Raw genomic sequence first — 23,558 nt, 5'->3', positions numbered from 1 at the left:
TTGTCAGAATGGGGTTATAAACCGATTGCTTGCTTGCGATTCCGTCATTTTCATTTATTACTTGTATAAACATTTACTATCGAGGAATTTCGTAGTTATTATATATACATATTTATACAAGCAACAATTTTATTCAATTGAAACCTCTAGATAATTCGTTTTTATTGTTTAATAATATGAGGCTATTTTGATAAAAATAAATTTAAACATAATACTTCAAAACTCGTTTATGGTCGGATACCTTATATCAAATTATCAGTCTCCGTTCTATGAATAGCGCCTTCACAGGGGTATGAAATTTTAGTGGGTATGAATCTCACATAAATAGGATTCGAAACCCCTAAATGCTTTCCTTGAAAAAAGTGTATTGTTCTTTTTAAGTACCGTGACGAAGATTAGGTACTATAAAATGTCAGTTAAAATAAACACGCACATTTTCAACATAAAATACCGTATCTCGTACACGCAGACTATGAAACAGACAATGATCAATGACGTGTCCATTTTTCACGCATGAAATCCTCTTTACTCAACATTTATTGTTTACCCAACGTTGGAACATTTTTTTTTAATTTTATGACTCATTTAATTTTGTATAGTGTTGTAGTTTGTCCAGTCGAAAATAAAAAGAAGTGTTAACCATAGAGTATAGTTATACAGTGAACCCATATATAAATTATCTTGCGATCGAATCCATGACCATTAAAAATATAGACAAACAATATTATTTTAATAATATGTTTTTTTTTATTAAGCGGTTCATTGACCTAGGCAAACCTTCGTTATCCGAGGTCATTCGACAATGTACTCGAATCATTCCTTTCGTCAGAAATTGAAATTGACTGTGAAAAGTTAAAACGAACAAGGTTACATTGCTTGTATTCTGTCATAAATAATAATAAGGTAGGTACTGTTTTCAATGTTCTTAATAGAGGTCGCTCTCTGTGTATCATTGGATTCAATACTAATCAAATAATTGAATTGCATTGGATTTAGTTCAATGCTGCGTACCAAAATTATAGTTCATTATATAAAAATAACTAATCTGCTATAGGTCTAACTAGGTACCTAGTGTTATATCCATATATTATTATTATAAGTAGGTACAGTAAATCTATTTATTTGTTACAATGACGCGACAGATAAGTTAATGGTTTCTAAATATTTTTCATAGACTATCAAACGATAAGTTATTATTATCTAGCATAAATATTGAAAGTTCCTAATTATGTTCGTGGAAGTATTTGTAAATAACAATACGTGTTTAATAATGATTAGGCATTTTATTTACGACTAGCGACATCTATTGTGCTGCTTATTTACTACTTCACGACATTATATTTATGCTGCCAAGATGTAGTACTAAAAACCACTACTAGATGGCGTTTGTTTGAAAAAAAGCGAAACGGCCAACCAAAAAAAATACGCAATGTTTTTGTTAATAGGTCTAAGATAGGAAAGGATTAATTAGCAATACTACTAATACACGGGACGCATGGTAAATGTGAGACATCGAAATTGATGCTTATAAAAATTATTCATAATTCAAGGGAAGTAATGTATAGAGATGGTCTAAAATAAATAAAAGTGCAAAAATATTAAAAAGTTTAATGATTTCAAACCATTATCGTTTTTATATGTTTAAAGATAATAAAATAGTACTGAATTTCATTCCATTATCATTTATATTAAATAATAATGAGGTATCATTCATTTAGCATTACTGTGTATTTTTTTATTTTGTATAATTAACTTTATACTCTATTGTACACCGCAAAGATAATAAAATACAAAACATGGATACAGCCTAAACAAAAGTAGCGTACAATTTAGCGAACTTATCGCTACATAGCTATCTCTTCCAAGAAACCAACTCCGAGCCGATTTCGGCTACCATGTTGTGTTATTTGAGGGGGACGCTGTCCTGCCCTCTGATGCGCTATAATGTAAAATATGTACTCAATTATTTACGTTGTATTACGTATTACGTTTTAACGTATTTGGGGCACGTGAATATTCCGCAAACTTAATTACTGGGGATGGACGCTGGTGGTCTGGTAAAATAACTACGTTTCCTATCGAGATTGAATCGACGTTCTTTTTCGGACTCGTTTACCTTTGGTGCAGTTTATGACAATCTTCAATGAAGAGCGCCCAGACACACATGTCTATTCAAAAGGTCCTGGCCGTTTAAGCTGGTAATCTAAGCCGTACTGGAACTCTAAAGAAGATGCGCTTTGCCACTCCGACAAAAGGTACACGTGCCCATACCAGCAAAACTGTCGTCTCATGAGATGTACCTTAATACCGATATTTGCACGTTTCAGTACATTTTTGTTTCTGACATGATCTGACTCTCTGATGTTCATGATATCTCGGAGGAGTTTGATGTGAAATATATCGAATATGCGAATGTATATGTTGTTAAAGACCTAAGTCTCAGAAGAATATGGGAGGGTAGGCACCACTCAATAGTCAATATGCTTACTCGCTGGTTTAAATCATGCGACCGGAATACCCTGGTCCACAATCTACCATAAACTGCAGCGGCGCCTCTTGTTTGCAACTTGTGTATCCAATAGAAACAAAAAAATCTCCATGGAAATTGAAATTAAGCACTTAAGAAATTTGCTTACTTAATATCTCGAATTACGATTGTTTGTGAAATTTCTGTTTTTTAAGAATTAATCTCAATGCTTGAAATACGACTGAAATATGAAGTATATAATTATTTACGATATGTAATTTTAATAATTGTTTTAAACACAACGTGTGAGAAGGGCGGGTGTCGAAGTATAATGATATGCGATGAATGAAATTAATTGCAGAGTTCATTCTTTGCTATTATTTTTATAATGACAGATCATTTACAAAACATTGTTTCGTTTGTTCGTACATAATAATAGTAAACGCACTTGAATAAGTAAATAAAAGGAAGAGAAAACCATTTGTTTCCAAAAAAATGTAACAGTTTGTTTGGTAGATTCAATATGTCACTTAAGTATTTGCTCGTTAAAATAAAAAAAAAAAAAACAGAAATAAAAGTAAATCCAGGTGACGTATTTGGTGAATATTAAATTGTCGTTTGATTATGTATTTCAACATTTTCACATTTTTATTTTCCGTGTAAACTGATAGCTTACGATCATTTTATTGCATTTAAGTTATCAAGATAAGCCATAAGGCAGTTTCGTCAATAAAATGAAATGTTTTGATAAATTCAGACATTACCTAAATATAATTAAACATAATATCAAAAGCAATCATTTGGAAAGTATAATATGGCTGATAAATATATTTCCGAATCGAGTTGGTTTTTCTATTTTAAAAGAAAAAATCTCCGGTAAGTTCAGAATTTTATCAATTTGTTAAAGAAATCATTGTAATTATTCTTAACACTACGTTACAAGTTTGAAGTTTGTAGGGAAGGTTGATCTTTTACTTTTAGAGTCTGTAGTAAATAAATAATATTAACATTTAAACATCAAGACTAAAATTAAACTTTCCTTTTTTAGTATATTTTTTGTCGACTAATTATATTAAATTATATTTAAGTGTAAGTTATTAAAATATGCTATATATATGTAAATAAAAGAAAATAAACTTTAGGAATACTGCAGGTTGTTATTTAATTAATTACAACAAATCCATTCAAACCGAATAATTTGCTTTAATATACCATGTTATTATATACGCCGTACTTAATCTTCTGATTTCGTATCAGAGCAATGAAATTCCGACAGTTGATGTCAACAGAAAAAGATTTCGAGTAAGTTTGTGGATCCCACAAAGGTTTATTTTTGGTCCATTTCCTTTCCTCATTTATAAAAATGATCTGCGTTACATTTTGGTTACAAATACAAGATAGTATTGTTTGATGTTGATACTCTCTTGATTTTTTAAATAAATAAACTTTAATTGAAATCTGATGACGTGAAAAATGCTTTTTCAGAAAGAGTACATTCGCTTAGAATCTATAATTTACTGTTGGTATTAAAAATATCAAATTTATTAAACCCAAATGTTATATGTGTAGAAACTTATGTACTCCTGCACGGATGATGGCGATGATGAGTATCTGTTTACCACAACAGCAGTCCTACCAAAATATCAATTTGTGGTAGAGAGCGGACCCTGATAGATGTTGGAGCCTGGTGGAATAAACTTGAGCTGAGGCACACTATGAAATCAATTGTTAACTAGAATTAATATTTGTTTGCTAACGACTTGTTATGTAAAGATATAGATTTATTATTAGAAAAAGAGGGTGATTTAATACTGATATTTTTATGCAGCGCCCTTCTGGATTATTCACTTGACTCTTCTATTGTACGTGTATGGAGTGGGCAGTGTTGTGTATCAGATACAATTTGCGCAGGGTACTGGTGATTTTATCAAGAGTTACGTCAATATATCTATAATAGTTTTGACGGCTAATAGTAGCTATTGGTTTTTGATGAAGAGGTAATCAAACATTTTATATTGTCGATTTAAATTATTATTTGTAATAAGGTAATGTATTAGTTCATAATTTATTATCATTTAATTGCCCTACGAAACATGCATGAATACAATAAACCCAGGCGTCTTGCATTGGATGCACTCAGGTGATTATACATATGGTCAAGTTTAGGACCATCGGTGAAGCGCTCTAGAAGGTCTCTTAAATATCTCTTTTTGGATCACCATAAACTGCTTGTACACGAGCGCTTGTTATGCATAAGTAGTTTCTACGTACAAATTATCCTTCCTTATATGTCCTTCTTTGAAGTTCAAGCAGATGACAGAGATATTTTCGCATTTAAAATATTAGTATAGATAATATACAAACATACCCAAATTAATGAAAACAGTAGAAAACGTACACCAAAGGCACGTTCAGTACTTTTATGGATATTTGTTTATTTGAAGGGAAAAATATAAAACAAGTCTTCTGCATGCACGGCTATTGTCTGAGAGTCGTTTTTGGCATGCAGACTTGGTCAAGAAAACCTTAAACGTTAATTATTAAACACAACCAGAATATTTTACTTCTTTGGTTTCATATAATATATGACTGTCTTATTATTAAAAATAATGTTGTGTTATGAATGTTATAGACCATTACTACTGGCAGTGCTCGAGCAAGTGAATCTCAATGATAATTTATCGAGAGCAACAGATTTTCTGAGGGAACAACATGAAAAACTGCTATCGATTATTAAGAAGATTTTATTCACTTTCTACGGATTCAATATTTTAGACGCATTTTTTATTTACTTGCCCCATCGAGTTGATGTCAGTAATGATTATTACTCGATGACACAATGCTACGGTAAGTTTTATTTTATTTATTTCGAACGTACCTTCATCCGTTGTCCCTGGTGCGTTCATGAAGGCGTGCATGAAGTTGCATGCACTGAATGCATGCCTGCATTAAATGACGCTGCATGACGTAGAACCTCCCTTAAAGTTGAAGCCTACTTTAGACCACCTGTGCGCAGTCATGGATTGTTATAAGATGTTACGTTCCATGTATTTATAAATTTACTTGCTCATTCCCACTTCGTACCGAAATACGAAGTAAGAATAAATAATGATGTTAATAACGTATTTCTGTTAGCCCATTGCCTATTTCGTGTCAAAAAATATAAATTATAATTATTAAAAAAATAAAATTATATACCATAATTAATTGTTTCCAGGGTTGGAGCCACTTACGGCCTCACCTAATCGCGAGATATGCCTGGCAATACTTTTCACACAAGAAATTACTATAATGACAGTTGTTCTAAATTATCAAGGATTACTCCTGTTCATCATCGCCCACACGTCGGCTATGTACGAAATGCTATCCGCTGAAATGCTAGCATTTGATGAATACGATGAAAATTTGGAGAGTCAAATACTTGTGAGGCAACGTTTGCCGTCTCTGATTCGACGGCACGCTTTGACGTTGAGCATTATAAAGAACATCAAAGCCTTGTACAGCATGCCGTTCGGTGTCAACTTCGGGTCGAACGCCGTCTGCATCTGTTTGTTCTTCTACCTTCCATTATACGAGTGGATAACTTTCGCACCAGTTCTCATATATTGCTTTTTAGTCTTCTTTTTGTATTGTTTTCTTTGTCAAAGGTTGATAAACAGTTCAGAGATGTTCGTTGATGCAATCTACAGTTGTGGGTGGGAGAAGTTTGCTTTGAAGGAGAAGAAAATGTTATATGTGATGTTGCTGGTGGCACACAAACCTATAGAAATATTAGCAGCTGATATAATCCCAGTTAATATTTATACGTTTGCAAAAATTTTACAAGCAATTTTTAAATTTCTCACTGTAGTTAAATTCTAAGATAATAATTCGTGTGTTTAATCACTTATTTCATTTACTATTAGTTAATAAATAAATCGTTTAAACAGTTGAGCACGCACCGAATAATGTTTTGTTTTTTTTATTTCATTCATAAAACATTAATAAAGTAAAAAGTAAAATAGACGAAGGCTTGACCCGCAGTGTTGCCAAATCGCATTTTGTTAGACGTAAGATTATTGCGGTCGTTGCATCCATTAACTATACAAATTGAAGAAGTAAAATTTAACAAACCTTAGATTTCCATGCGACTTGCTAAAATAAAAATCAAAAATTCTTTATTCAAATAGGCTCAAAAAAGGACTTAACTTAAGAATACTTAAGACTCAAAAAAAGACTTAAGAATACCACAGAATGCCATAGATTATCCAAGAATAGGTATTATTTTAGTTTTACCAGTCAATAAAATTTAATTACATGTTAAGAAAACGTTGATTTCCATGTGAGATAAATAAAATTAATTCAATTATTGTGTTTAATAATATATAACTGAATTTCGTAACAGACTACCAACAAGGTAATTACTGAGTATCTTGCGAGTTGTTTTCGGTTGAATGTATTCCGAATCGGTAGCTTTAAATTTAATATAATCATTTAAAACGACGATTCTTAAGTGCTCTCACATGCCTGTTTAAATGATGTATATTTTAATTTGGTTTTAAGGTTGTTGATATGTCTTTATTCTTTTGGGTATGGATGTAATCCAAAAAAAAATTGTTCGTGTGATGGCTCTTATGCACTTTGCTTCCGAGGCATAGGAGTGTTTCAGAAATGCCTTCTATGAATATTACTTGACCAACAACACAGACAATTACGATAATTATACAGTAATTGCAATTTGAAATATAATTTAGTAACGCCAAAACCTTTTTTTACTCGTTTTCATTCGTGCGACCTTTAATTGTGAATGTTTTACAAAAGATGAAATTGCTTGCAATATAAAAATGGTTGCAACGTTCTGTAAGATTGCAATATACGGTGAAGGTTTTATTTAAGGCCGAATCATATATTAAATTTTTCTTTTTAAATGAACTATATACTTACATTGAATAATAACTTTCCCAGATAATTCGTTACAAACGAATATAATTATCATAAACTTTTCATCTCATAACTTTTAACTTTTTTTATTTAATTTGGTGGGACTATTGTGACATTTGATACTAAAACAAATATCATTAAATTCGATTACCAATTTTTTAATACAAGTTAATATAATCAATTGAGGTGTCTCTTTTTTTCGTAACGCCTACCTGAAAAACCTAACAAACCGATATTCATAAACTTTATACCAGGGCACATTCGGAAAAGATTTTAGTATATAATATTATTATATAAGAATTTGCGCTTTGCAGTTACACTATCTTTGATTTTATTCCACTGACGCTACAAGCGTTAGTTGAGCCTCCCTTAACATTACCAAATTATTAAATATGATTGTTGGACTTTGACTATAATATTGTGTTCCAAGTTTAGTATATTTATATATTTAGATAGAGTGTGCACTACAAATGAATTAAAACAAACGAGCCAAAATTATCTTTGTGTGCGTGACAGCAATACTTGACCTCAAACGTCATACTATTTTACCAGTATGCGTTTACTAAGTGGCCAACAGTTAGCCATTTTTTTTTTCGTTCTCAGTTTTGACAGTCTAAGTAGATATAATATACATATATGTATACTCAAGTTTTCAATACTTAGACATTTACCAATAACAAAAATAAAGTATAATGTAGGAGTTGGAACTAATTTTATATTAACAAACAAAAAAAGTACACATTTAGTTTTTGTAGTTGCTAATGACACGATGGAAATATGGGGACCTACTTCGTGGCTTGTTTATAAAACTTAAGTGGTTTGGGTTTAAATTCTAGTCAAAATCTCTAAAAAGCTATCGGAGAAATCTCAGTAGAGGCATTGCTTACACTTCCGTGTCTGAGGTAAAAGTGCGCTAATTTCAGAATAAGTATATATTTTATTATAATCGGCGGATGCAAGTACACTATTGATTTGTAACATCCGCCAGTTACGGGTGCAATTTCTGGTATTTTTAATATTATTAATAATTATAAATGTTTGAGTGATTTAAAAAATAATGTTAAACTTATTAATAACATGATACTAAAATAATTTAATAGTAAATAAGCTGTACAATAATAGTAATGAGGATTTGAAATTTAGATTTATATATAATGTGGTTTATCTATACTAATTAATAAATGCCGAAGTAACTCTGTCTTTCAGACAAAGTCACCACACTAACACCTAAAGCTATCCCCTAAAACGCGAGTGAAACCGCAGGCGATTACTAATAATTATTTATAAAATTCGAGACTAGACTCGAACTGGCCCAGTGATTACAAATTCGAATCTTGATAGAAGATTGTGAGTTCCAGCTCGGGCAAGTAACACTAAGTACTTATTTTGTGTTTATAAATCATTTCGTGGTCGCCTGTGCAAGACAATATCATAAGGAAACCTATATAAGTCAGCCACGTGTATTTTTAGCAGCGTGGAGCAGCGTGGTGGAATAAACTTCCAATTCTTCTCTTAACGAATGACGTTGTGAAATACAAAGCAATTGGTTTCAATAAAGAAAACAAGAACCTGTAACCCGGTTAAAGAATATTAGTTTAAATCTATTTGTCACATACGGAAATCTAGTGATAACTTGTAAACACATATCCGTTGAGCAATTGGGTATTGAGTGCGGTTTGCAAGGAGTCACGATGTTAACTAGTGCGCAACGGATGAAACGCAATGTTTAGTATTTTAGATGTTATTGTACATTTTTAATGGGCATACACTTTCTTTATTCATATAGAACCTTCTTATTCCTATTGTTGAGTTTAGGACTTTCTCTTAACTACCTATCTCCATTCGTTAGCCAAACAGCAGTCTGCGACGATGTCAAAGTCTTCGATTGTCAAGATCTTGTCACCGGACGTCCGACGATCCATTTTCCTTTACTAGCCGCTACTTCATCATACGATTCCTGTTGTCAGTTCGTATAATCAAGTAACCTGTCCATCCGAACTTAAGATCCCTAACATATAATGTTTTACTTAGAGGTTACGTGGAGTGTCAGTCTAGGTACTGAATACACACTCCGAATCAACATATACTTTTACAGTAATTATTGAAGCTATTCTATAAAAACAAATCTCGAAACTCACCAAAGAACACGCGCTTTGATATGTCAGAATGTTATATTTGACATTGACCATTATAATTATTAAATTCATATGATACACGTATCAAATTGACATATCAGCGTAAGTCGGTTGTCAACATTTCACGAGTTTGATTTGAAGTGATATCTTACTGAAGCGCACTGATGGTCGTGAAATTTTAGACAGTCATATTATGTGACATTGACTTCGACCTGCAAAACACCGTGCAAACTTGTAGGATAGCAATGCTGCTCGAGAAATTGGGTTGAATGAATGAATTGAATTGAATCGTCATATTACAAATGGCTTATTTTCGAAGCGATTTTAAGCAATACAACATTAATCTTTATCCAATTAAGTACCTTAAATACATCGTGCCTTTAATATACATTAATATTGCCCTTTACAGCATGTAATTTAAATGAATATTTTCAAAGATATTACAGATTTAAAACGCAGGGACAGCGGTTAGTATTGTCTAATGACTGAAAAACTGTGAACGTTGTCATATCCTGCCTGGAAGTCAGCAAGTGTTAGCTCCACGCTTTTTTATCCTCTATATAATCTTGTATTGAATAATACGCTTTATTATTAATGTATTGTTATTTATTCCTCATTTAATTAGCTACTACTCCCAGCTCTGCAAGGTGTAAGGTGTTAATATAAAAAAAATATACTGAGGGGCAAACATACAAAGAAAAGTCTTGATATTTTCTACCAACAATCCTCGCCGGCGTACGTAGAGCTACCAAAAATCGCATTGTCTTATCTTGGCTCTTACACAAGTAAACATATTCTTAATAAACATTATTTGTTAACACTCATCGATTTAACTACGAAAAAAAAAACAGCTGCAATGTTCCGGAAATCTTGACACTAGTTAACGTCACGAAGTATAATTATCCCTTAATTTCCACCTAAGATTAATTCTTATCGATTTAGCAACACATAGAGAACTACATACTAAAATAATTTATTTTTATAAGTTACTAAGAAGAAAATATAAATACCTAATATTAGTATTTTGTGGTGAGGCTTTTAATGTACGAAATTACGATAAATCTGTCTAACATCATATTTTTTGCCTTGGGTTGCTATAAACAATGAAACTTTGAAACTAACAATGTGTTATTAAGAAGCCGACTGTATAAGAGTTTGAATTAACTCTATTTGATTGCCCGACTTTATAAAAAAATTGTTATATATTTTTTATAAAGTTGCATATATTACCAACTATTTCAACTCATGACGGTAGGTACTTATTGGGACCGTATGACCTTGAACTTTATAACATTCTAGAACTTCTTAAACAATAATCAATTAGTTCGTTTTTCCAAAAGTTATCGCAAAAATAAGTAACAAATCAAAAGGTATTTTAATGCTTACTATATAGATAACATATCGCAGCTTATGGTCGGAAAAACTAGGCTTTTAAAAATTAAATAACAAATTCAAGTTCGAGCGAATTTAAATTTTAAGAGCATTACAATTAGGTTGATTTTAAATTTAGTGGAGAGTTACGTAGAGATGGTACGTTGCTTTCGCGATCAGAGGGCCTTGCCGACTTCTTGTTCCGTCAGTTTTACTCTACGAACCAATCGGAGCGGGTTATAACTTTGTTATTACAAAAAATTACGATAAAATTTGTAACAAAAAAACCTAATGCTGCGACAACGTTAAGTGATTTTATTTTAATTAAATCGTTAATTCTCTAAATTATCTGTGCTTGTTGTGTCTTTAAGATGAGGTTATTAATTCTTTCATTGTTTATTATTGCTAATGTTAGCAATAATAGCAAGGCATCTCTGGAAAGTTTTTTGCCGAGTAATGATAATATTTTTTTAACCGACACCACTAAAAGTTCTGGTAAGTCCATTAATACCTACTTTTTTACTATATATATATAATGATATAGACTATGCAATAAACTCATACTTGTTATATTATGATTTGTAGAGTGAATTCAGTTCGATTTAAGAATTAAGAATTATGTGATTTCGTTATTATTTATACTTGTTACAACGTTTTGAATTTATATTTGAAAATGAATTAAATTTTGATTTAGTTGATTGTCAATAAACATTTGAAATTTTATTTGAGCTATTCATTTGTTTTGAATGCAATACAAAAGATAATTTGAGGATGTTTCATAACATTGGGTATGTTTCAGACAAATCGTGTAACCGACCTTGCAAATTCAATGTGAAACCTCGACGGTGTCATTATGATTTCGAAATCAGTCCAGCGTTTGGAGAAGATGAAAGGCCAGCGTTAACTGTTAATGGTCAAACCCCGGGACCATCAATCCATGTATGTCTACATGACATAATTGTTGTTAAAGTCAAAAACAAAATACCCAGTCAAGATATTACGATGCATTGGCATGGCATCGAACAGAAAGGAACTCCGTATATGGATGGAGTACCAATGATAACACAGTGTCCAATTTCGTATGGATCTGTTTACGAATACGCGTTCGCTGCTTCGGCTCCTGGGACGTTTTTCTACCATTCAGATTCAGGTGAGATAACAGATTCAAAGTTATTACCTTTGCCTACATTATTTTCTTCTCATATGACAATATTAAACTTATCTCTGTATTCAATTTATTTATATGTTTTTTATTTAAAAGTATACAAAATATTTATGGTAAAATCTATTATACAATAAGAAATTATTGTAACTTTTCAATTTATAATCCGTGAATCTGATGTGGTTATCTCGTTTAATAGGAGAAAGTATACGACTTTTACGGTGAACAACATAAATCCACTTTAGTATAGTATTAAGCTGAATTACTTTCCTTTTTTAAATCACAAAATATGTTTCAAATGTTTGATATTTTCATTTTGATTTACTTTTGTAGTCGCTAAATATATAAATATTATCTATACTAATGTCGTTAATGTAAAAGTAACTCTCTATCTGCCTGTCTGTGCGTTACGCTTTCACGGCTAAACAACTAAAAGAATTTAATAAAATTTGGTATGAAGTAAGTTTGAACTCGAAGGAACGACTAAGGCTACTTCTCTATGCATAACTCTTCACGACCAACTCCCAAAAGGCGAGTGAAGCCATGGGCGACAACTTGTGTGTTTGTAAATACGAACTTATTACAGTTTTACATCAGAGCGATGGTGTTTACGGAGCTCTCATAGTGGAACAACCGCAACCTTTGGAACCACACGCTGCGTTATACGACTATGATAGAAGTGACGAACATACATTGCTCATTGGCGCTAGATTTCCGGAGTTACTGACAGCGAAACTTGAAGACACGAATCAGATACGACCGGATGGTATACTGATTAATGGTCATGAAGTAAGCACTAAGTAAGTATCGCTTTATGACAGAAAATATCCTTATTAATAATTAGTTCATATAAAAAGTTAGCAATTGGGATAGTTTTATAACATATATAACCCATCCCGGCTGCATTCGGATACAATGAGAATCTATTTACAACTTTTGGATTGTAGAACATACATAAAAAGAAAATTGATTTTTATTTTTATTTCTTTTACTTTAAAAGTCTTGACTTGCCTTTACTTTACACATATATAAACCTTCCTCTTGAATAACTCTGTTTATTAATGGGAATCGCATTTGCGTAGTTTATAAGATCTAAGCGTAGAGACGGCGGGAAACGACTCTGTTTTATACTATGTAGAAATACTGGGCTTAGTACTTTCGTATTCGTTCTGTAAGACATTAAGCCTGGTATAAGAAAATCATCGTATGTAACAGTTACAATATTTTTATTAGTTTCACTTACGTTATTAATCGGGGAATAATTGACTTGTTTCGGATATACCATAATGGATGTGTCAATGTTGCTTCGCTTACTGACTCAGTAATGTAAATAATCAAGGATAAGTTATCGAAATTAATGAAATTAGAAAAAAATTGCCAAAACATTTAAGGTTTTATCTACTAATGTTCAAGTGATAAATAAAAATTTTCAAGTAAGGATACAATAGATAACATTTACAATGGTATAAAAAATTTATAGTATTCACAAAATCTTCTTCTGATTTTTTTATCCACTTTGTGGAATATTCTCCAAAACTTCTCAATATCGCAATATATTTTTAAAGGCCGTAATTCCGTCTGTACGTCCGGGTTGATCACTTTGACGGTGCTCAGTCTACGATGCAAGTATAGTTTTGACATCGCAGTGTAATATAAATAAAAAACACGCGATTGTTGACGGAATCGCTAACAGTTTATAGTTGATTAGAAAGTGTATTTGCAATATAGCCAGCGAAAGATGGAAACATAGCGACAATATAACTTTTAAAATTTATAAGAATTATTCTAAAGTCGCATTTGTGGTTATGCAAATTGTAATAGCTATATTTAGTCATAAGCTGTATTTAGTTAGAAATGTCGAAAGTAAATAATTTAATATACATTTTTCTTTGCGGCGTTGTGCAAAAATGTGCTACATAATCGGGATCGAATGATGCGCTCGGTACAAATTGCAGTTTTTGACATACGTCCAATTTACAAAATACTTTACACTAGACACGATGACATTATATACACAAATACCCATACATACGTATTTTATATAATTTTAAACTAATTCTATACGTAAAAATGTATATACAATTCCTTGCTATGTAGTCTTAGGATTTAGCAGTAGGAGAAAGAAAGATGCCGAATAATCTATGATATAGAGGTTAGAGAGAGTGCCTTATGTTTTTAAGAATTTAATTCCAACGGAGAGGACACAGGAATCAGAAGAAAAGAGTAGCCGATCACGATCTGATGATATAATTGACCAAAGAGTTTTTGATAGGAATTATTAAATACGAATGCAATAAATACTTTGCGCAGTGTAAAAACATGTTTTATTAAACTATTCCGTTGCAGGATATTTGTGATACCAGGCTACGGATACCGGTTACGTTTGGTCAACGCAATCGCTTTAGAATGTCCCCTAGTAATTCACGTTTATCGCCATGTGATGACCGTCATAGCGACCGATGGGAAATCAGTTCAGCCAGCTACGGCGACAGCTGTTAAACTATATCCAGGTATTATTATTTTTATTATTTTAGCCGGCAAACTAAAAAAAAATGGGCCATCTTAAATTAAGTAATTTTGACACTAGTAATCATCCCTTACATGGTAAATGTGCCACCAAATTTTGTCACAGTATAAATGATGCGTGTGTGATATCTCCACACACACACACACGCACACACAGAAATTCTTGCTTAAAAGACCTTTCACCAAATATCCGAATGTCTTTTACGAAGAATATGTTTGTTTTTACAATGACATCTGTTAAGTGTGATATAATCTATATGTTGTATCAATTTGTTTGTCTAAACAGTTGTTATGAGCATGAGTTCATGAGTGTTAATCATTTCAAAGTGGGTAAATGTATATCGATTTGTATATGTCGTTTTAAGATGAGGTTTTATAATTAAAGTCTAGTTCAATCACTCGATAAAAAGATGTTTTTCTTGCAGGGGCATTATGTGAAAATCGGTAAATATTTTAACATTAAATTTGTACTGAAATTTTATATTTTAGAGAAGATTTTTGGCTCAAAATTCACATATAATATAATTCAACGTAAAATGTAACTACAGCAAAGGGTCTGCTAGTACTAATTATTTTAATTATAATTTATAGTAATTATAATTTAGGGAATCACTAAAAAACATTGATTATTTTTATGTCTGTATCGATTCCGGGCTATATATATAGGTTTTGTTTAAACTCAGTCTCAATGCCACCTACAGGGTTAAATCTAAACATCCTGAGAATCGCTCAAAACGCACCCAATATATATTCGAAATCGGTCTATTCGTTTACATGGAGTTCAATGACATACCCACGATATAAATTCATAAAGAAGATGATTCAGCAGAGTATATTACCGCGAGTTACGATAACATTATTTACAAATCGAAGCGTGCTTTTTTATTTAGCATCTCTTTAACATCGACTGCGTCGTAACATTATTGTATAATATTTATCTATTCTTGGAAGGGACATATGTTTAAATTTAACAACAATATCTTCTTCAATATCTTCCTGACCGATTCCGGCCACGGCGGCCTTTCTTAACGGAGCTAGTTACGCAGGATATTATAGCGCGAGAGTGTGTTTTCATCGCTGAACACTGATGCACTTTATTTTATCTTACTCTTATAATTTTATGGAGACCAGGAGATATTAAACAGCACAGTTGTGTGCGTATACCCCAAGCATTTCGTATTCCCGCATTTTCATCTAACTCATAATTCAATAGGATCATTCCTATTTAGGACTGAACAATTCAGAATTTGTTCTCAAGATTTTGGACTCTTTAGCTTTTCAAGCTAGGTACTAGACTAAATACCCTTCGTATTTTCTTTTCCGAACCGGTAATAGTGTTTAATTTAAACCAACAAGAAGTAAGTAATGTTTCTATATTGAATAAAGAAATTTGATCTAACTTGATTTGATATGAAGCAGTTAGTCAAGAACTATCAAGTTCATTCAGATATTCTGTCAGTGAACGTTTTGAAAATATAATAGAGTTACGCAATTTATTAAATAGATATTAAACTTGTCGAGTTTATGATCTTGGTAAACTCTTCAAAATGATTTATACAAATGGGCTCTTATGGGCACTTTTGTATTGTGATTTTACAAGGTGTCAATTTGACACGAAGCTACCGGTTCCGAATACGTATTCTATAGAGAATCGTCAAGATATTTTAATAGTAGTATATTCATATTACTGAAAATTTTGTTTAAATATTTAACTCTGTAACGATAGCGTCTTTAAAAATGTTTATATTTCCCTCGTTCGAGTGAGAGGAGAAAGGTTTGGCGTGTTATACTTCGGAGTTTAAGGTCAACAAACCGGTTACGGTGTTTATTTTCACTTTCTATCCAATTGCCTCGTAAAATTTGTATTGCAAGTATGAATTATAATCACTTTGTTGCGTTGTCACGTGTCCCGGGTAATTAGGAGTAATATAAGGATTTCAGTCACGTGCTGCGAACGGGATTGATGTATTTTTTATTTTTTATGAATATGTTATTTTTTTGCTTTTGAATGTGTGAAGTTAAAAACATGTGTTTGTAAATAGCAATGTTAAGTAGTTGTATTTTTTATAATACGATTATAATTTGACTTTCTTTTGTTTCATATCATTTTCACCTGTTGGTAGCATGGTCACATGGTCACATGTTTCAGTTTTCCAGAATAAGTGTATGAGTTAGTTTTCACTTAAGGTTTTTGTTTCATTTACGGAAGTATAACGTACTAAAGGATAAAGGGCTAGGTAATCTTAATAAAGACATTAATTAAATAATTCTGAGCCTCACTTTGGTATTTATTAAAGAAGAAAATATGCTTCATGTGTTTTTTTTTTAATGTTAAAATTATAAAAATATATGGAAATATATTTATGCACATAAAATAGAAAACATAATATTTTTTGGTAACCATTCAATATATTTATGTTTTATATCAAAAATATATTTCAAATATAGTATAAATAAAATTTCTATATAATCCATATTCGCGAAATTTTGAAATAGAATTTAATTGCAGAATTAAGTTGACTAAATATAAGCATTATAAATTAACAATAACAATATATCAATGTAGATTTAAAATATGTATATAGGATGCGGAAAAACGGCTTAATATATAAATAGCCTGTAAATTTCCCACTGCTGGGCTAAGGCCTCCTCTCCTTCTGAGGAGAAGGTTTGTAGCATACACCACGCTGCTCCAATACGTGTTGGTGGATACACATTTGGTAGAATTTTGTTGAAATAAGACACATGCAGGTTTTCTCACGATGTTTTTCTTCACCGCCGAGCACGAGGTGAATTATAAACACAAATTAAGCACATGGAAATTCAGTGGTGCTTGCCACGCGTTCCAACCACTTTGCCGTCTCGGCTCTTAAAATTGTTATATACAATTACTTTATTCAACGAATAAGGAGCAGTATCCAGAGCAGTATTCATTAACCTTAATTAATAGTTATATTACACTTATTGCAATGTCACTGATAGGTTGACTGCAAACGAACGAACTAGATAGACGTGACTACAGTCGAACGGGTGACATTTGATCGTCTGCCTTTTATATGTAAATCACATAAAAAAAAACATTTAAATGTGGGTCAAAAGATTATTTTCGTTTTATTTGATATATTCGTACTTCTTACATCTGACAATTATTTACTTAGAAACATCAAAAGAATGTACACCTAACAAACAACTACACTTACAAAGTTTTTACGAATCGGAATGGTTAATCCTGAGATAAGCGCGCTTATATGAATTCGTCAGTGGTTTATACAATTTATATTTTTCATTATTTTTTTTCACATCACTGTAATATTTGTTTATGAAAATAACCGTTATTTCAATTTTAATGAACTGCTTTTATACTTTGTACAGTACGTATTTGTTAATGAAATTATATAATATTAATAATATAATTGTTAATGTTATATTTTATTAGTACACAGGAAGGAAGATAGGTAATTGAAAGTTGGTTTCATCGCGTAGCTATTGCACTGTAATGCATCGAATGTTTTGAAATTTCTTTGATAATGCTTCACGGATGTATGGAGATTACAAAACACGAGCACATACAGTTTTAATCGACTTCAAAATAAGGAACTTCTTGATTATTTATTAGTATCATCATTTATTATAATTTATAGGTAATAAAAAAGTAAGTGAACTGTCATCATGACATGTATATGTTAAATAATATTTTTAATTACAAATAATATTTACAAATTATTGAGTAAAAGTAGGGAACAAGCTTTTGTATAGTGTGATACACCAATATATGCACTTGTATTAATCATTTATAACAACAAAACTAAACTTTACACTCCTCAAGTTCTAAATCCTTAAAAGAAAAACAAAAAAAAAAAGTTATCAGTAGTTAAGCTAATACCTAAAGCATAGCAAGCAATATAATAATAATCAGATATATTATAATTAATCTTGTGAAATAAAAGGTTTCCTTGGCGAAGTTGAGAAACTATATCTGTATATTCAATGTCAATGCGAACATGTAATCATCACGAGACCTAACAGCTTGTTATAAAATAAAACTGAGAAATAATTCAATTATATTAATCGTACCCACGACATTGTAATGTATTGCATTTGTAATATATATACATAATTAAAAAAAAAACACATTTTTTATATATATTATTTATTTTTGTACATAAAATTAGACAGAATACTTTATTAAATTTCGACGGAGTTACTAAATAATGACTGTATAAATCATGATTAAATAAAATATTGGCACAAATGCTAGCATCATTTTCTCGTTGAATCAGAATTATGATAAAAAAGAGGAAGATTAAACGAAAAACCATTTAATCGTAACAAAAAAACAAAGATCCCTGGATAAATTATACCAGGCCTCCAGTCGCTAGTGGAGACAATAATATCAAAAATTTTTACTCATTTTAGGTGAGCGCATGGATGTGGTCATAAGAGCGGATCAACAAACTGGCGGTTACTGGATCGACGTCACCGGTGAGGGAGATTGTGAAGGATTGAAAGCCCAAGCAATGCTTCTGTATTCGGGCTTTAACTACACTTCTATGCTAACTGAGGAACCGGTAAAGATTTAACTTTAAACCTAATTGTAAAACTTTTTCTTTTCGTAATGTCATATATTAATTATTTCAAGACATTCAGCACGTTGGTCGTAGAATGATGTTAGATAGTCTAACTCAATCATATATAAACATTAGAACTGTTTCAGTTAATAAATATTTTCCAAATTGGACTAGTAGGTATATTCTGCGATTAGCGCTTCGTTGTAACAAACGAAACTCTTCAGCTTTATATAATATTGTAGATAGAAGTACATCTTCTATTTCATGTCAGAATATAAGTTATCTATATAATCATTGACTTAATATTATTTAAAATTTCAATGACTTCAAGTATAGATCGACTTACGGAGGCGCGTTAATCTTTGCTAAATAAATTATGGTTTATAAAATAAACTTAACAAATGTAATATAATTTGTGTTTTTTCCTGTCTTTACTCTGTGTCATTACACACACACACTAAGAAATCTTGTAATTACGAGCGTCAATCACTCAACTAATGCACATTTCACGTAGAGGGTTACGGTCTTTAGTGAAAAGATCTATAACTCTAATTTACTTTAATAATAACTTTAAATCCTTTATTTTAAGAACGCGGACACAGATTCTGGATTAGAAACACGAGATACGATCAGCAGTCAACATTTGCAATCGCATCGAGATGTGCCTTCTGTTAGTAGCGTTAAGTCGATATATCTCGGAATAGATAAAACTTATCCGAAGTTCAAGGACAGCGATATTGATTTTCGTTATATAAGCGATGCCGTGCCAAAAAAGCCTTTTATACCAGCTGTGCTTTGTAAGTATTCAGATAAGATATATGAGTTTGTTCTGGAATCCGTCCAATTGGTTTTAATCTAACTATGGTATAACCTTGGACCAATTTGTAATGTTTCTAAATAATACAAAAATGTTTTTTTAAGAATACCAACCCCCTTAATAAGCTTAAATTATTATGATTTTTTATTATTGTTATTTTTTACTAGGAATATGGATCGTCAACATTGACACATTTGAGTTCTAAGTTCCAAAACATTGCGTAATATTTTAATATCAATCTGAAGAAAAATTAAAATTAGAAGTGTGCCTTCGAAATTTAAAAGGTTGAGATGTTTTTTATTTTATTTTTCAGCGTCACTAGATAATGTTCTTCAGATAAACGGTAAAAATTTCCTTTACCCTAACGCGCCGTATCTACTGAAACCGCGCGATGTTCGTCCAGATACCGTATGTCTCGTGGGAGAGGAAAAAAGTAACAAGCAGCCTCAATGTTTAATGGTTTTAAATGCCAAACTAAACGAAGTTGTGGAACTGGTCTTAGCAAACGAAGGTATGGTTTAATATTTCCATATTATATCGTTTTTTTTTATGCTATTCAATATGTTTTGGCTTATTACGTTTATTTAATAATAATATGTGTGTGTGTGCAAATAAAAATATTATTATTTATAAATAACTATTGCTAAATTAAAATAGAATTGTTAAGCATTTTTCGGTATACAGTTTAACAAAATACAATTTATATAATTTCAGGACTAAGACACAACGATTCCTATACGTTTCATATGCACGGTTATGGTTTGCAAGTGGTTACAACCTGGCGAAGTCCTGACAATAAACCTATAAATAGAGCAGAGGTTCAAAGACTGGAACGTGATGGAAAAATTACAAGGTATTACAATTATATAACTGTATAATTGTTAATCTGTACGTTCGTGTAGAGTACAATTTTGGGATTTAACAGTTAGGGGATTTATGGAGTCGACATGGCCTGGTGGTTAGACCTTAGTAGACCTTCATGACTGAAGATTGCCAGTTTAGTCCGGACAAGCACTACTGAATTTTAATGTGCTTAATTTGTGATTATAATTCATCTCGTGCTCGACGGGCAAGGAAATCATTGTGAGTGTGAGTCAGTGTGAGTGACTGTTCAAACGATGACCACGTGGGAATCACGATGAGAATTTTAACTCTTATAATTAATGTAGTTGCAAAATTAGTGTATAATAATAATTTAATAACGTCTGATTTTGTACATTTATGTTTGATGTTGAGAAGTCCAAATTTTTATCATGTAAACACGATACATACATACGTACATGATATTTGGAGGAGGAGACATACAGATTTTGGTCTCAAACCAATAAACAATCATGGGGTTTTGCTGTCAAGACATCAGGACACCAATTCTATTAAAAAAATTGAATTTTTTCGCAATCGAATCGAATATTACCGTTGTCGTTCAGTTGTTTTTAGGCTTCCGTACCCAAAGGGTAAAACCGAACCCTATTACTAAGACTCCGCTGTCCATCTGTCACTAGGCTGTATCTCATGAACCGTAAGCAGATTTTACAAATAGGTTATCTGATGGTAAGTTATTACCACTGCCCACAGACATTGGCGCTTTATGAAGAAGAATATATTAACCTATCCTTAAATCGCCTAATATACTCGTATCTTGGGAACTAAAAAGTTGCGTTACCAGGCACAATTATTTAGTTCAAACATTCTATTCAAACCGGAGCAAAATACTAGGTAACGCTCATTAGTGGTAGAACATATGATCAGTGGGTAAAACCTACTGCAATTGTTACCACCAAGTTATTTAAATAAAAAAATTGTACATGTATCTGAGATATCATCTCATTCCGGGTTTTATCTTCACCCTTCGAAATAAATATAATACTATCGAAGATCTACAATAGAAGTGTAAAATAAAGTTATAAGAATGCTCTTGATTCCAACGAATGCAGATAATACCCTTAGTTTTCCGCCAATGTTTTTTTGTTTATAATGTTGCCAACTTCAAAAATCATAGCCACAACAGAAGCGATACCTAATTTATGGATATCTAGTAAATATCATATTTACAGTAAATCATGGGATAGGATCCATTTTGATAGTGAATTTATTAAGCAATAATGAAATCGGTCTTTGTAGTACGCATTTATTGATTTTTTGTATAGGGAGTCGAATGAATGGGCGTAATATGATATAACATGTGAATGAATCGCCTGAATGTAAGTTGTCACCTTTATACACAGACATTAGCGCTGCAGAAAATCCTTCTGAAATACCTTACATCCTCAATGCGAAATCAACCTTGGGAGCTAAGATGTTATATTCCTTGTGCCTGTAGTTACAATGACTCACGCTTCAAATCGGAACACACATTGTTGTGTAATAAGAATTTTAACTATCGCAACGTACGTCTAGAAAAACTAACCATTACCGAATCCAACATTGGGAATATGTTTTCTTACAATCTAAGAGATTACTCTTCATTTTGTAAATGTACAATTGGTAAAATTTTTAATTTAATCGTTTTTGTTTCCAGAAACTTAAAAAATCCCCCAGTGAAGGACACTTTTATGGTTCCAAATAAGGGATTGACGGTTGTTAGATTTACACCAACCGTGGGCGGAAGTTGGCTCCTGGAGTGTAGGTCATGTTCTTTCTCTTTACCAGTAGCTATCATAATAAGCGTTCCTCTTTCTATACCTAAATTGGTTCTTGATTCATTACCAAGTTGTGGTAACTACAGACCAGCTGATGTATTACTTAATTGATTCAAATAGTCTTATAAGAGTTTGAAAATGTACATAATTAGAAGAATAAGTCGAAATATATACCAATTAAGTTGTATATAATTAAATATTATTAAGTTTATTTATTTATGGGCTGTGTCCGTGACTTTGGACTAAAGGAGAAGTCCTTTGAATATGAACGTACTCTCGCAGCGTCGTTTATAAGTTAAAAGTTAAAGTTCATATCATACATATGAAGATTAAAAGCGAATAAATTACAAAAGTATTTCTAAGAAATTTATATAAATAAATGGGGTTTGGAATGATATCGACATGACTTTTTCGATCAAGGTACATTGTATGACAATGTATCTAAAACTATTCTGTAAGAACAACTCACCGCAGATAATGATTTTGAAAAGTCAGGTGGTGATATGTGACATAGACAATTATAATTCTAAAATTAAATGGAATCACATCTAAATCAATAGCGTATCAAAACACCGGCTTTCAGCATTTCAAGAATACGAAGTGAGATCTTACGGAATAGTACCTCTGAAATCTATTAACACCTGTCGTATCCTCTCTTGTGATATTATAGCGGTTATCTCTGCTTGAATAACTCTTTTGCGACTGGCGAGAGTGTGGTTTTGGATGTGTGTGTATATAGTATTAATATACTAATTTAATATTCAAGGTTTGTTACAGCCTGTTATTGGCTTAGAAATTGATTATCCCATACCAACTTTCATTGAAATATCTGTTTAGACTTTGTTAATCCTTAATATTTCCTGTTGTTATAAAAAGTACCAAATCGAAATAAATTTGTTACATTAAAAACGTTTAGTCTGAGAAGTTTGGTTTTAATTAAAAATTTATTGTTC

At 31.6% G+C, this 23,558-nt stretch overlaps 3 protein-coding genes and 1 long non-coding RNA gene across 4 annotated transcripts in view; 3 read left to right on the top strand and 1 right to left on the bottom strand.

The window, feature by feature from the left end:
* LOC135193389 (uncharacterized) overlaps positions 1-23,558 on the top strand; it is a 312,018-nt gene that overhangs the window by 86,649 nt on the left and 201,811 nt on the right. The gene's annotated exons all lie outside the window — the stretch shown is intronic.
* The window catches only part of LOC113400109 (elongation factor Tu), a 184,342-nt gene that overhangs the window by 102,080 nt on the left and 58,704 nt on the right, over positions 1-23,558 (bottom strand). The gene's annotated exons all lie outside the window — the stretch shown is intronic.
* Positions 5,153-6,328, top strand: LOC113399803 (odorant receptor 10a-like). Its single transcript, XM_026639048.2, has 2 exons — positions 5,153-5,314; positions 5,685-6,328. The coding sequence occupies exons 1-2, from the start codon at positions 5,299-5,301 to the stop codon at positions 6,326-6,328; spliced, it is 660 nt and encodes a 219-aa protein (XP_026494833.2). The 5' UTR covers positions 5,153-5,298.
* Positions 11,117-22,859, top strand: LOC113399849 (uncharacterized). Its single transcript, XM_026639105.2, has 9 exons — positions 11,117-11,388; positions 11,693-12,043; positions 12,642-12,855; positions 14,402-14,565; positions 18,998-19,149; positions 19,739-19,946; positions 20,280-20,477; positions 20,681-20,819; positions 22,485-22,859. Exons 1-9 carry the CDS (start codon positions 11,265-11,267, stop codon positions 22,714-22,716), a joined length of 1,782 nt encoding a protein of 593 aa, XP_026494890.2. The 5' UTR covers positions 11,117-11,264; the 3' UTR covers positions 22,717-22,859.

This window comes from Vanessa tameamea, chromosome 8 (assembly GCF_037043105.1).
Source record: "Vanessa tameamea isolate UH-Manoa-2023 chromosome 8, ilVanTame1 primary haplotype, whole genome shotgun sequence".
NCBI classification, from domain to species: domain Eukaryota; kingdom Metazoa; phylum Arthropoda; class Insecta; order Lepidoptera; family Nymphalidae; genus Vanessa; species Vanessa tameamea.
The sequence above is the reverse complement of the archived record's forward strand: the minus strand, read 5'-3'. Positions and strand labels throughout refer to the sequence as shown.

Coding starts and splice junctions, on each gene's coding strand:
- LOC113399849 (XM_026639105.2), top strand. CDS start 11,265: ATGAGGTTATTAATTCTTTCATTGTTTATTATTGCTAATGTTAGCAAT. Junction 12,856..14,401: donor GGTCATGAAGTAAGCACTAA/GTAAGTATCGCT, acceptor ATTCCGTTGCAG/GATATTTGTGATACCAGGCT. Junction 20,478..20,680: donor ACTGGTCTTAGCAAACGAAG/GTATGGTTTAAT, acceptor ATATAATTTCAG/GACTAAGACACAACGATTCC.